Source organism: Caretta caretta, chromosome 3, assembly GCF_965140235.1.
Source record: "Caretta caretta isolate rCarCar2 chromosome 3, rCarCar1.hap1, whole genome shotgun sequence".
Classification (NCBI taxonomy): Eukaryota; Metazoa; Chordata; order Testudines; family Cheloniidae; genus Caretta; species Caretta caretta.
The window spans coordinates 139,277,424-139,291,837 of NC_134208.1; the positions used below are offsets into that span (position 1 = coordinate 139,277,424).

General features: G+C 40.8%; 1 protein-coding gene across 10 annotated transcripts in view; it reads right to left on the reverse strand.

Annotated features, from left to right (window-relative positions):
* The window catches only part of RGS7 (regulator of G protein signaling 7), a 421,085-nt gene that overhangs the window by 27,359 nt on the left and 379,312 nt on the right, over nt 1-14,414 (reverse strand). For all 10 annotated transcript variants that reach the window (XM_075126939.1, XM_075126940.1, XM_075126941.1 and 7 more), the window contains 5 exons: nt 10,136-10,210; nt 5,908-6,006; nt 5,124-5,185; nt 3,616-3,726; nt 2,972-3,097 (listed from right to left, as the gene is read on the reverse strand). In XM_075126939.1, coding sequence (XP_074983040.1) covers nt 2,972-3,097; nt 3,616-3,726; nt 5,124-5,185; nt 5,908-6,006; nt 10,136-10,210 — 473 coding nt within the window. The remainder of the gene's footprint in view (nt 1-2,971; nt 3,098-3,615; nt 3,727-5,123; nt 5,186-5,907; nt 6,007-10,135; nt 10,211-14,414) is intronic.

Below are 14,414 nucleotides of genomic sequence, written 5' to 3' on the forward strand. Positions count from 1 at the left end.
CCTTTTTCCAAGAAATATTAGCTGAATGAAGAGCAAGGGGGATCAACCAGTAGTTACATTGACTAGGGATGTCTCTCATCCAGCTGAACTGCCTCTTTACCCAAGAAGTACAGTATTATAATTTATCAATTTATGGTGCTGACATGGCTTCCCCACCCCATTACAGTAGTAGCTGAGTACCTCACAGTCTTTAATTATTTATCTTCACACCCCCATGAGGTAGGGACGTAATATTGCTCCCATTTTACAAATAGGGAACCAAAGCACAGAGACACTAATTAACTTGCCTGAGTCACACAGTACGTGTCTAAGCAGGAAACTGAACCTACCTCTGTTGAACCTACATCCCAGGCTAGCATCCTAGCCACTGAACTATCCTTCCTCTCAGTTTCAGTCCCCTGCTTCAAATTTCTTCACATTGGGTTGCACTCCTTCAGAAAGAATCTAGTGTGGACCATTTTCACTCCCAGTACCAATCCTGATTCCACACTTCTCAACTCAAGAGCATGAAAACAGTCATATTGAGAGTATTAATGATATAACCATGAAAATAAACACGGTTTCATGTAATTGGTGTGGCTCCTTGATTACAGTCTCTTTTTATATCTCCTCCATTTCTTCCATTGACATGGGCACAGGGCTTTACATTGATTAGGAGTGAATGTTTCCTTACTGCCTGAAGCCTGATGCTGTATTTTCTACAGGACATTTCACAGCTTGCTACTATAGTCCCATCTGTTTGCTACTCCTCTAGTTTTGATGACACTTGTTTTAAATTCAGTCATGGTCAAATCTGCAATGGGATGACACCTAATAAACATGGATGTGAAGTTATGTTAGTCATGTTCCTAAGCTGAGGAGCTGTTGATGGAAGCAAATCCCCTTTGCACAGTATTAGAAAGATGCTGTCAAATCCCCCAAACTACAAATTCTATTGCTATGTGGTTAATAGCTGTGTAAGCAGATAGGTGCTCTTAAATTTAAAGAAATCAAAACTGAGTTGTGATGGCATTTGGAAAGATGCTGACACTTTTAGGTGTGCCATTGTGCATCAACAGGTACTTTTTGCCTCATTGTGCATGGAATTACTATGTCAGAAATAGATGTTATTTATATCACTGCAATCGGTGGCATTTTGAGTCTCATACATATGAGACTTTAAAATGAGTGCTCTCTAACATATCACAGGCATAGCTTTTTATTTGGCACCCATCACCGCTCAGATATTATGCTTTATTACGCCAATATAGGAACCTAGATAGATAGATATAATGGTAGACGGCACATTGAGAAATTAGCTCCAAACAAAATCCTCTAGGGTATTTTGCTGGATCAGTCACTTGCAGTTTGCCTGTGACTGTAAATAGGATTAGAGGAAAGAGCCTGGGATTATGTGGTAACAGTCTGGTTGGCAGCAAGACAAAATAGTTATAGAAAAGTGTAGAAAACATAGCATATGCTAGGTCGAACAGGTTCATGTTTGAACAGCTGCCTTACTGGGACATTTTTTAAATAAATAAAAAAAAACCCTTCCCATTCCTTTGTACCAGGCTGATAAAAGGTTTGCCCTTTAATTATCGCTTAGCTTTTTTAATTCAGAAATTGCCACCTACAAGTAACATGTTATTTAGCAAACACCCATTGACCCAGATCTTATTCCCTTTGAAATCAATGCAAAACAACAGCTGAGAAAAGGATAGGGTCCAGAATATTTCATGTATATATCTGATCCAAAATTGTTCCATAACTTGTCTAGATAAGGGTTTTCCTGTATTAACACATTAAATCCAAATTTAATGTTGCAGATCGCCAAACTGTGAATATGTTAAATACAGTATGGTAAAACAATGCCCAATAGCATGGCATAATCTGCTCCCAGTTACTCTGGTGTAAATTTGGAATAACTTCAGTGCTATATACTCTCATCTCTAGAAACTGAGGGTGCTTGGCATCTTTCAAAATAGGGCTTTTACACTAGACCAGGCTCTCTCTCCATAATGCTTAGGTGTCTGGTGAATCCCATTTTTAAGGGAGTCACAGCTGGGCAATGAAAAGTGATGTGTGGGTGAAAGCACAAGAACTTAGTATGGGGATGAGGTTTTGATGTACATACCTTTGAGAAACAAAATTCACTTTTTTTGGTCATAGAAAAGCAAAAATTAATATTCATTGTTAAGTTCTTCTCACATGCATATGGTTTTAATACAGCTTCATTGGCACAGCAACAACCAAAAATGGCTTTTGCCAGTGGTTTGGCTATAATTCTATACTGTGAAATAGGCCTTTTCTGTTCATTGCTTAAAGAGATCTTGTTTTAAACTAGAAAATTTTAGATTTGACAAGTTGTCCTACACATACACAGCACCTTTATTATGTCATTTTTGAAGAGAAGTTTCTTGGGGATTTACAAGCTTTTAAAAAACTTGCATGACAGGAGCAAGTCACATCAGTCATACCATGTTTAACCTTACACTAAGAGTTAAGAGCATTTTATTGTTCTTTTTAACCACTGTGGGGGAGATTTTCAAAAGCAGCTAAGACATTTAGGAGCAAACATCCATGGGATTTTTGCTCCTAAATCCCTTAGTTGCATTTGAAAATTTCCCACTGTAAGTTTACTGTCCTTATAATGCTGTATATATTAAAAGATACCAAATGCCCTGTGGTTGGTCAGTGTTTCTGAGACATGTAATATGATGATTTGAAAAAGGATCTCTCTAGAAACTGGGCATGACCAAAATAGTGTGTTTAGGGATACAGACTATTTACATCTTTGTTGGTGTTGGCCTGAGCACCATGAACACCCAAAGCCATCGGAAAATGAGGGCCTGCGATACCTCGTAGGTTTGGACCCTTAAGGAGCAGAAATGGGACTATATCTATAAGGGAGAAAATAAATATAAAAGAATGGCAACAGACACACAAAACATTTCTTAGCTGTTGTTAAAAGATAACAACTCTTCCGCTTCACCTTAAATTTTCAGAGCTGAACTCTGACTCCAGGAACTTGAGAAACTGCTCTCTCCCCACTGTGTCCTTCAATGCTTCATCCATGCCAAAGCCCCATCGCTTTACCCTCTGTTGCCCTGGCTCTTTGCTGGGGGCAAGAAAAAAAGTAGTCACAGACTGAGCTAGCACGTGGTAGTGTTGTATATGCAAGTAATGATGGGAACTCCTAAAGTTCAGCTACAGGTTTCTCACCTTCCAAGTCACTTGTGCTTGTATGGTGTTGTTATACAGAGATTTAATGGTCGGTGCCAAGCACACTGTCAGTGCTTAATCAATGTAGCATAGGAGTGCACGTGTATGTGTATACACACATACACACACACACATATGGGGCTCCCCTTTTCATCCCCCTTCCCAGTGGAACCCTGTATATTGGCCATTGTGGACCCTGCAGTTTTTCATGCAGGTATATGAATCCATTCAAAATAACAGGAAACTGTACAGCTGAAAAGACCAAGAGCAAATTGGTATGCATGGTAATCTCATTTCCTATCTGCCTCAGTACTGTGCTGCAGAATGTATGGTGGAAATCTGCACATTTCAAACAAAGACAGAAATTATTGCTACATACATTATTAATCGGAAAAGAAGGAAGAAATAACATACCAGACCTCTAGTTCCCAGAATGTAGTGTCATCTGATAGCCAAGGGTTAGAGGGGTCAGGTGGCACAAGAAATGGATCATATTCCACATACTGCTCTGTGTAAGCTAACAGACTAAAAAAAACAAAACCATCAAACATTGTCATGTTAACGAGCTTTATGATCAGAAACCTGTTTTTCAAAAGTAAACTCTGGTGGTGGTGGGATACTGCTTCCTATTTTATCAAGGGCTGAAATAAAATAAACGGCAAGCTTTATTAATACTTCTAAACATTTCTGCATGGAATTTCACTGAAGAATTCCAAATGGATTAATTAATAAAGTCTAACATGCACCCCATGAATCAGGTTTCAGCCTCATTTTATAGATGAGGCAACTGAAGTGCAAAGAGATTGAAATAAGGCAACAGAGAGAAGCTGAAATAAAAAAACTAATTAAGTAGATCTGACTCTGAGTCGGGGAGGGCTGAACTGGAAGGGAAGCTCACTGGGAGGCTTAATTGAGGCAAAGTGGCAACATTATTGTACAACAGATCTGGGGATAGGTCCCTGAGCTGCATAGGTGCTGTCACTCAGCCTACAGCCTGATTCACCAACTCTGCAGTGCAATGGCTCATTCGGGTGGCCAGACTACAGGGGGTTGGAAAAATTACAAAAAAACAGGGCAAACTCTGGTTTCTCTAAAACAGGCACCAGTTCTGAAAATAAGGATAATTCTGGCTTTCTGGGAGATATAGTTGCCCTATTTGTTTATAAAAACTGGGTTGTTCAGTCATATTAATTCAGGGTGGGGTAAGAACATGCAGGATAAGAGTCAGTTAATGATGGTGGTGGTGCCGGGGGGAGAGAATGAAACAGGGGTCATTTTTTTAAAAATTTCTCGGGAATGAACTTAGTACAATGTCCTGGTGCAAAAATGTCTTTCAGGCCCACAAAAAATCATCAACACCAGCGGTGGTACCCGATGACTTCAACAGGAGTTTGTGAGATGGCCACCAATTTGGCCAATACCAGGGGCTGAACTAGGGGCTTCCGTAGCTGAAAATAAGAGATGCTCTAATGAAGCTAAAGAGCCAGGCTCTATACTGTAGAGCTGTAACAGACACAGCCTCTGTACATAGGGTACAGATAAACATATGCAACATACAATAACCAGTAGGTTACATCTACATTAGGAATTTTGTAGCCTTTTCTCCACACTGGTCCTAAAAAACAGATTTTCCTAGGGTAGGCAATGTCAGGGAGCTTAGTGTACAAAGCAGTTACATGATCAGGCCACAGCTTTCTTCTAAATTCAGCACTTTTTTTCTGTTTCACTGAACTGAGAGAAATGGCATTAAATCATACCATATTAGCGAATCAGAAAATAGACATGCCTTCATTGCTCACATAAAGTAAACTGTCTTCAGTCAAGTTGAATAAACATCCCAACTCCCTTGTCTCCTCCTCACAGATATTTTCTAGATACTTCTTAGACCATTTCAAAAATAGAAAATGTGACAATATACGTACCTCTCTGCAACTTTTGACATTTTTAACCGATGTCTGTCTAACTGTATTTGCCAATATTTTATCTGAAAAAGTGAAGGCAAAAAGTGGCATGAGTAATGTCTTGCTTGGTTTTATTTTTAGAACTTTTTATTAGGACTACAATGTAGATTTAATTTTTTCTAAGTCACAGAGAAGTGTATCTGAGCTATAATGACATATTATCATAATATTTTTAAAATAGATGGAACTCTATAAATACAAGACATTATACATAGCTAAAAATGGACAAGTATAACATTTTTTCCTAAAGGTTCATCAATATAAATCTAATTAGTATTTTAATTTTTACAGAGAAACCCATTAATTGTTCCCACTCACCTTTTACCACTTCTATTGCTCTGGGAAAGATTTATGAAACTTTAATGGCAATATGTGAGTAAATCTACATACACTGAGATACAACTATGCTCTCAAACCGTATAGTGGAGTGTTGGAAGAGAGAATGAGTGACCTGGTTACTGAAGAAAGGCTAATGCATTTAATTTAAAAAAGAACACACTAACTGGATTATTGGTAAAGCCTTACACTGTTAATAAAGACTAAAAAAATTTAGTGCTACTCCCATTACCATTAATGAAAGTTATATGCATAAATCTCCATGTACTGAGATGAGAAGAAATATACTCTCAAACTTTGTTTCCTCTAACCATTTAATTGATCTAATTTAAATGTTAAAGAAATATACTTGACAGTTATGGTAACTTTTTATTCTAATTTTAGAAGTTTATTATAATTGTTTTCAAACCTCTTGGTGTAATTCGTCTTCTGTAGGTGGCTTAGTTTCTGGTACTGGTGTGTGGGTAGGACTATGACTTCGAATGTCATTTTGTAATCCATAGACAGACTATGAAAAAGTATGGAAAGAAAGACATTTGTTTTTAAAGAGTGCTTATCTTATACAAACATCATCATATATATTTTTGTATTATGTATTCAAGAAGTTAGCTACCTCTGTGTTTTCACAAGCCTTACATCACTGTTCAACAGTCCTGTAAATATGCCATGCATTGAAACACAACGTTGCAAAATGAAATAAAGAATTCTGAGAAAAGACCCTATTACATGATAACATAGGATTTTATGTCTAACTCTCTCTCTATATATTTGCATGTAGCACGTATTAGGGATGACACAGTAGGGCAGCTATTATAGTGGGTGGAGGTGGTTGGCACAGAAGAGAAGGAACAGGAAATTGAGAGGTACACGGCCATGATGAATTATTATTTGTACAGTTCCCAAATGTGTGCCAGGTGCTTGATAAATGACTAATGCCTGGGACCTTTCACTAATGCAATCAAATTGTGCTGATGACATCTCCAAATCCAGTCTTCCTTCAGATTCAGGACTTTACCATGTAACAACACTATACTCTAATTACAAAGTGATACTTTAGATCAGGGATCGGCAACCACTGGCACGCGGCCCATCAGGGAAATCTGCTGACGGGCTGGGATGGTTTGTTTACCTGCAGCATCCGCAGGTTCGGCCAATCGCAGCTCCCACTGGCCGTGGTTGGCCATTCCAGGCCAATGGGGGCTGCGGGAAGCGGCATGGGCTGAGGGATGTGCTGGCTGCCGCTTACCACAGCCCCCATTGGCCTGGAATGGCCAACCGCGGCCAGTGGGAGCTGCGATTGGCCGAACCTGCGGATGCTGCAGGTAAACAAACCGTCCCGGCCCGTCAGCAGATTTCCCTGATGGGTCGCGTACCAAAGGTTGCCGATCCCTGCTTTAGATTAAAAATGGGATCAATGTACAGAACTGGGATCCAGCTCTGGATCTGAAATACCTTATAATTTAGGGCTGTTTGGACCTGGGGTATTGGTCCAACCTGTTATATAGACTTGGGCAATTTGTAAAACTGGTTTGGTATATCAAATCTATTTCCTCCAAAGTTCCAGGGATTTTATCTGGGGACATCTTTATTCTAAATTAGAGTTTCTCTTTACCTTCAAGGATGTGCAGGGATCCATTTTTCAGAGTAGCAGCCGTGTTAGTCTGTATCCGCAAAAAGAACAGAAGTCCTTGTGGCACCTTAGAGACTAACAAATTTATTAGAGCATAAGCTTTCGTGGGCTACAGCCCACTTCATCGGATGCATAGAATGGAACATATAGTAAGAAGAGGTATATATACATACAGATAAGTTGGAAGTTGCCATACAAACTGTGAGAGGCTAATTAGATAAGATGATAATAGCTCATCTTAACTAATTAGCCTCTCACAGTTTGCATGGCAACTTCCAACTTATCTGTATGTATATATACCTCTTCTTACTATATGTTCCATTCTGTGCATCTGATGAAGTGAGCTGTAGCCCACGAAAGCTTATGCTCTAATAAATGTGTCAGTCTCTAAGGTGCCACAAGTACTCCTGTTTTTTTTTTTCAGGGATCCATTGCTACTACTATTTTTCTTGCATGTTTGTACTTACTGAAAGTGAAAGTTCTGTGGGCATTTTTACTTATATTTTTCCCTTTAACTACTATAGAAAATTTGTAACAGGGATACTAAGTATTTACCATGCAATATTCAATATACTGAACAACATACTGACAATATGTTCTGCACTGCAAAATATGGGTCTCCTATTCTTTTGGTCCCTGTCTATGCCTCTGAGGGATTCCTTGGGGCCATAGAATTTACATTTGCAAACAACATATTTTGTTTAGGGCAGTTAAAATTGGAAAGTTCCTGTAAGACTTTATTATGCATGAAACACAGAAGTTGAAAGTGCTAAGTACCCTTAAATAGCCTTGTAAGAAAAAGTGTAAAGAAAAATGACAGGTTTCAGAGGAGCAGCCATGTTAGTCTGTATCCGCAAAAAGAAAAGGAGTACTTGTGGTACCTTAGAGTCTAACACATTTATTTGAGCATAAGCTTTCGTGAGCTACAGCTCACTTCATCGGATGCATTCAGTGGACAATACAGTGGGGAGATTTATATACATAGAGAACATGAAACAATGGGTGTTTACCATACACACTGTAATGAGAGTGATCAGGTAAGGTGAGCTATTACCAGCAGGAGAGTGTGGCTGGTGTGATGAGGCCCTATGATGGTGTCCCCTGAATAGATATGTGGACACAGTTGGCAATGGGCTTTGTTGCAAGGATAGGTTCCTGGGTTAGTGGTTCTGTTGTGTGGTGTGTGGTTGCTGGTGAGTATTTGCTTCAGGTTGGGGGGCTGTCTGTAAGAAAGGACTTGCCTGTCTCCCAAGATCTGTGAGAGTGATGGGTCATCCTTCAGGATAGGTTGTAGATCTTTGATGATGCATTGGAGAGGTTTTAGTTGGGGGCTGAAGGTGATGGCTAGTGGCATTCTGTTATTTTCTTTGCTGGGCCTGTCCTGTAGTAGGTGACTTCTGGGTACTCTTCTGGCTCTGTCAATCTGTTTCTTCACTTCAGCAGGTGGGTATTGTAGTTGTAAGAATGCTTGATAGAGATCTTGTAGGTGTTTGTCTCTGTCTGAGGGGTTGGAGCAAATGCGGTTGTATCGAAGAGCTTGGCTGTAGACAATGGATCGTGTGGTGTGGTCTGGATGAAAGCTGGAGGCATGTAGGTAGGCATAGCAGTCGGTAGGTTTCTGGTATATGGTGGTGTTTATGTGACCATCGCTTATTAGCACCATAGTGTCCAGGAAGTGGATCTTTTGTGTGGACTGGTCCAGGCTGAGGTTGATGGTAGGATGGAAATTGTTGAAATCATGGTGGAATTCCTCAAGGGCTTCTTTTCCATGGGTCTAGATGATGAAGATGTCATCAATGTAGCGCAAGTAGAGTAGGGGCATTAGGGGACGAGAGCTGAGGAAGAGTTGTTCTAAGTCAGCCATAAAAATGTTGGCATACTGTGGGGCCATGCGGGTACCCATAGCAGTGCCGCTGATTTGAAGGTATATATTGTCCCTAAATGTGAAATTGTTATGGGTGAGGACAAAGTCACAAAGTTCAGCTACCAGGTTTGCCGTGACATTATCGGGGATACTGTTCCTGATGGCTTGTAGTCCATCTTTGTGTGGAATGTTGGTGTAGAGGGTTTCTACATCCATAGTGGTTAGGATGGTGTTATCAGGAAGATCACCGATGGATTGTAGTTTCCTCAGGAAGTCTGTGGTGTCTCAAAGATAGCTGGGAGTGCTGGTAGCATAGGGCCTGAGGAGGGAGTCTACATAGCCAGCCAATCCTGCTGTCAGGGTGCTAATGCCTGAGAGGAAGGTGCGTCCAGGATTTCCAGGTTTATGGATTTTGGGTAGCAGATAGAATACCCCTGGTCAGGGTTCAAAAACCAGTCGGAGAACACTTCAATCTCTTTTGTCACTTGATTACAGACCTAAAAGTGACAATTCTTCAACAAAAAAACTTCAAACAGACTCCAAGGAGAGACTGCTGAATTGGAATTAATTTGCGAACTGGATACAATTAACTTAGGCTTGAATAAAGACTGGGTGTGGATGGGTCATTACACAAAGTAAAACTATTTCCCCATGTTTATTTTTCCCCCTACTTTTCCTCACATATTCTTGTCAACTGCTGGAAATGGCCCACCTTGATTATCACTACAAAAGGCTCCCCCGCATCCCCGCTCTCCTGCTAATAGCTCACCTTACCTGATCACTCTCCTTACAGTGTGTATGGTAACACCCATTGTTTCATGTTCTCTATGTATTTAAATCTCCCCACTGTATTTTCCACTGAATGCATCCGATGAAGTGAGCTGTAGCTCACGAAAGCTTATGCTCAAATAAATTTGTTAGTCTCTAAGGTGCCACATGTACTCCTTTCCTAAAGAAAAAGCAGATCTGTTTTAATTTTTAGTAAATGGCTTACTAATTAGTAGTTTCAAGTCACAACAGGCTATGGAATTTTTGATGTATTTTTTCAATGCAAAGAAAGGAAAAAAAGGATTTACATATTTCAGTCATATTAAATAAACAACTCTGGAAATATATCACTTTCTATCCAAACACTGTACTTACCTTTCTGGTTTTGTGAGGATTTTTCATTCTTGAAGACTTTTTAATATCCACTTCAGTAGTGTTTACACATCCAGGCTAAAATTAAAAATAACATAAGAATGGAATCTGACATTGAACTCCATATTTATTGTATTTAGTTACCGCACAGTGAAGCCTGTACTACGGGTTAGAATAAGCAGAGACATGGTTAAAACTGTGAAGTATGAATAAATCTATCCTGAGGATGACAACCTATATTCAAAAATGTAAGATGCCTGAGTGTAGACTCCTCTGGAAAAATATAAGATAACACTGCACACAGGACCATGAATATTAGCTGTTTGTACCCTGCATCTATGTAGCAATATGGATGCCACTATAATGCAAAAGCAATGCCTTCAGGAAATAATATGTTGAAACCTGCACTGAGATCCACCTCCAGCAGACAATTTGCTGTCTTAATTTATAACTGTAAAAGATCACTAGGGTTTCCAGAACAATGTTGTTTGGTCTATTTTGAATAGGGTTGCCGACTTTCTGATTGCAGAAAACCAAATACCCTTGCCCCACCCCTGTTCTGCCCCTTCCCCAAGGCCCTGCCCTTTCCCCACCCCTTCTCCAAGGACCTGCCCCCCGACTCCATCCTGCCTCCCTATGTCACTTGTTCTCCCCCACTCTCATTCACTTGCTCAGTTTCACCAGGCAGAGGGTTGGGGTGTGGGAGGGGGTGAGGGCTCTGGCTGGGTGTGCAGGCTCAGGGGTAGGGCTGGGGATGAGGGGTTTTGAGTGCAGGAGGGGGATCCAGGCTGGGGGGGTGAGGCCAAGGAGTTTGGCATGTGGAAGGAGATTCTGGACTGAGGCAGGGGGTTGGGGTGTGGCAGGGGGAATGGGCTGTGTGCTGGGGGTTCAGGCTCTGGGGTGTGGCCAGAAATGAGGGGTTCAGGGTGTGGGAGGGAGCTCCCGGCTGGGGAAGGGGATTGAGGTGCGGGAGGGGGTGAGGGCTGTGGCTAGAGTGCGGGCTCTGGTGTGGGGCCAGGGTGAGGGTTTAGAGTGAAGGAGAGGACTCTGGGCTGGAGCCGAGGGGTTCAGTGTGCAGGATGGGTGCAGGCTCTGGGAGGGAGTTTTGGTGCAGCAGGGGCTCAGGGCTGGGGCGGAGAGGACTGGGATGCAGGAGGGGGCTCCGGGCTGGGCCAGGGGGTTGGGGTGAGGGTTTCAGCTGCGGGTGTGGGTTCTGGGGTGGGGCCGGAGAAAGTCCTCCAGTCAAACAAGCCTTTACAATTGAAAAAAATAAAGCAAATGGAAGCAACAAACAAATGTACATTTCAGTCCTTCTTGCCACATCATAAAGAAACACAAAAGGACACAAAACCCATTTTTTAAAGATCTGCTTGTACACTTTGTTACAAGTGCAACTTTCTGTGTTTAAATAAGGTTTTGCACCCAAAACTGAAGAATTCTAGAATGTGATGCCACTACCCTGATATTTAGGCATGGTATGGTGAGCCAAAGATGACATTTTAACCAAAGCTGCGTGAAACTCAATAGTATTCATTTCTGGGGCACAGTGTAGTCATTTGAATCTTTTCATCAGTTTCAGTTCATGTTAGTTTGAACCCCAAGTTCTGCTCTGAGTTTTTGACTCAAAGTGAAACTTGGCCAATTTAAGATTATGAAAAATCATAAATCATTCGTGGTTACTAAAATGTAATAGAACCTTTAGAAAACCCTGTGCTACCTTTCACACGTACAATCATACACCAATTGAACTCAACGACAAAACTCTCATTGACTTCTATGGGAACACCATCAGGCCACAGAATTTTACCAAACATCAAACATGGTGAGTTTTGTATTGTTTGGGTTTTCATACCAAAATTTTTACACAGACCTAACTCAAGCCTTTTACTCGCTTTGACTTGCTTTACTGCAGAACATTTCAACAGTCAACCACTTAGGATATGACACATCCATAAAAGTAGATAATCTGGGAACCATGTTGCAAACACCACACAAAATTTGAAAGATGTTTCTTTTTCCACCATTTCATTATGCTTTTAGTGGTTATGTCCCTTTAAGATTTTATTTTAAAGATTTATTGTAACAATTATAAATAATATGTAAAGTGTAGGGAAAGGAGTCAAATTCATCCCAGAAATAACTCCATGCACAAATTCAACCCATTATTTAATTTTAAACTCTGTCTCACTAAAAAGACTGGGCCAGATTTTGTCTTTAATTATATTCAGTGATGTCAAAACAGTGATTGAAAACAGAATTTAACCTTCCCTCACTTTTGTAAGCCTTTATATCTAGCTCTTTGTGAGCCTTATATCTTGTCCCTGGGTTTATGTCATTTTAATTTATTTTATTTTATTTTAAATGTGTATTTTAAATGTGTTATATTGTTGCATACATTTTTTAATGTTGCAAACACAGTTGCTCCAAGTTGGGACTTTACTGGGCCAATTTGAGCCTTCAATTAAATGATAGAGTTGTTATAAATACCACAGCATTAGGAAAAAGAAAGGAGTACTTGTGGCACCTTAGAGACTAACCAATTTATTTGAGCATAAGCTTTCGTGAGCTACAGCTCACTTCATTGGATGCACACTGTGGAAAGTTTAGAAGATCTTATTATATACACACAAAGCATGAAAAAATACCTCCTCCCACCCCACTCTCCTGCTGGTAATAGCTTATCTAAAGTGATCACTCTCCTTACAATGTGTATGATAATCAAGTTGGGCCATTTCCAGCACAAATCCAGGTTTTCTCAGCTCTCCCCCCACAAACTCACTCTCCTGCTGGTAATAGCTTATCTAAAGTGACCACTCTCCTTACAATGTAGCCACTAGCCGTCACCTTCAGCCCCCAACTAAAACCCCTCCAACGCATTATTAAGGATCTACAACCTATCCTGAAGGATGACCCAACACTCTCACAAATCTTGGGAGACAGGCCAGACCTTGCCTACAGACAGCCCCCCAACCTGAAGCAAATACTCACCAGCAACCACATACCACACAACAGAACCACTAACCCAGGAACCTATCCTTGCAACAAAGCCCATTGCCAACTGTGCCCACATATCTATTCAGGGGACACCATCACAGGGCCTAATAACATCTCTCACACTATCAGAGGCTCGTTCACCTGCACATCCACCAATGTGATATAGGCCATCATGTGCCAGCAATGCCCCTCTGCCATGTACATTGGTCAAACTGGACAGTCTCTACGTAAAAGAGTAAATGGACACAAATCAGATGTCAAGAATTATAACATTCATAAACCAGTCGGAGAACACTTCAATCTCTCTGGTCACGCGATTACAGACATGAAAGTCGCTATTTTAGAACAAAAAAACTTCAAATCCAGACTCCAGCGAGAAACTGCTGAATTGGAATTCATTTGCAAAGTGGATACAATTAACTTAGGCTTGAATAGAGACTGGGAGTGGCTTAGTCATTATGCAAGGTAGCCTATTTCCCCTTGTTTTTTCCTACCTCTCCCCCTCCCCCCTCAGACGTTCTTGTTAAACCCTGGATTTGTGCTGGAAATGGCCCACTTTTTGATTATCATACACAATGTAAGGAGAGTGGTCACTTTAGATAAGCTATTACCAGCAGGAGAGTGAGTTTGTGTGTGTGGGGGGGGGGTGAGAAAACCTGGATTTGTGTTGGAAATGGCCCACCTTGATTATCATACACATTGTAAGGAGAGTGGTCACTTTAGATTAGCTATTACCAGCAGGAGAGTGAGTTTGTGTGTGGGGGGGGTTGAGAAAACCTGGATTTGTGCTGGAAATGGCCCAACTTGGTTATCATACACATTGTAAGGAGAGTGATCACTTTAGATAAGCTATTACCAGCAGGAGAGTGGGGTGGGAGGAGGTATTTTTTCATGCTTTGTGTGTATATAATAAGATCTTCTAAACTTTCCACAGTATGCATCCGATGAAGTGAGCTGTAGCTCACGAAAGCTTATGCTCAAATAAATTGGTTAGTCTCTAAGGTGCCACAAGTACTCCTTTTCTTTTTGCGAATACAGACTAACACAGCTGTTACTCTGAAACCTGACAGAATTAGGAGTTTATAATGGAAATGTCAGACTCTTCTTAACAGGTAGCACTAGAGGGGGTATTTCTGGTTTTAACCAGAGGCAATAGAGTGAGAGGCACTGGGAGGCTGAATACAGGGGAAATTCACCCTGTTGGATGCAGTTAGCCCCACCCCTTCCTCCTCGGAGGAAGTGCAGTGATGGGGCAGGAAGTAAAATAATTTTTAAATGTCTTGAGACA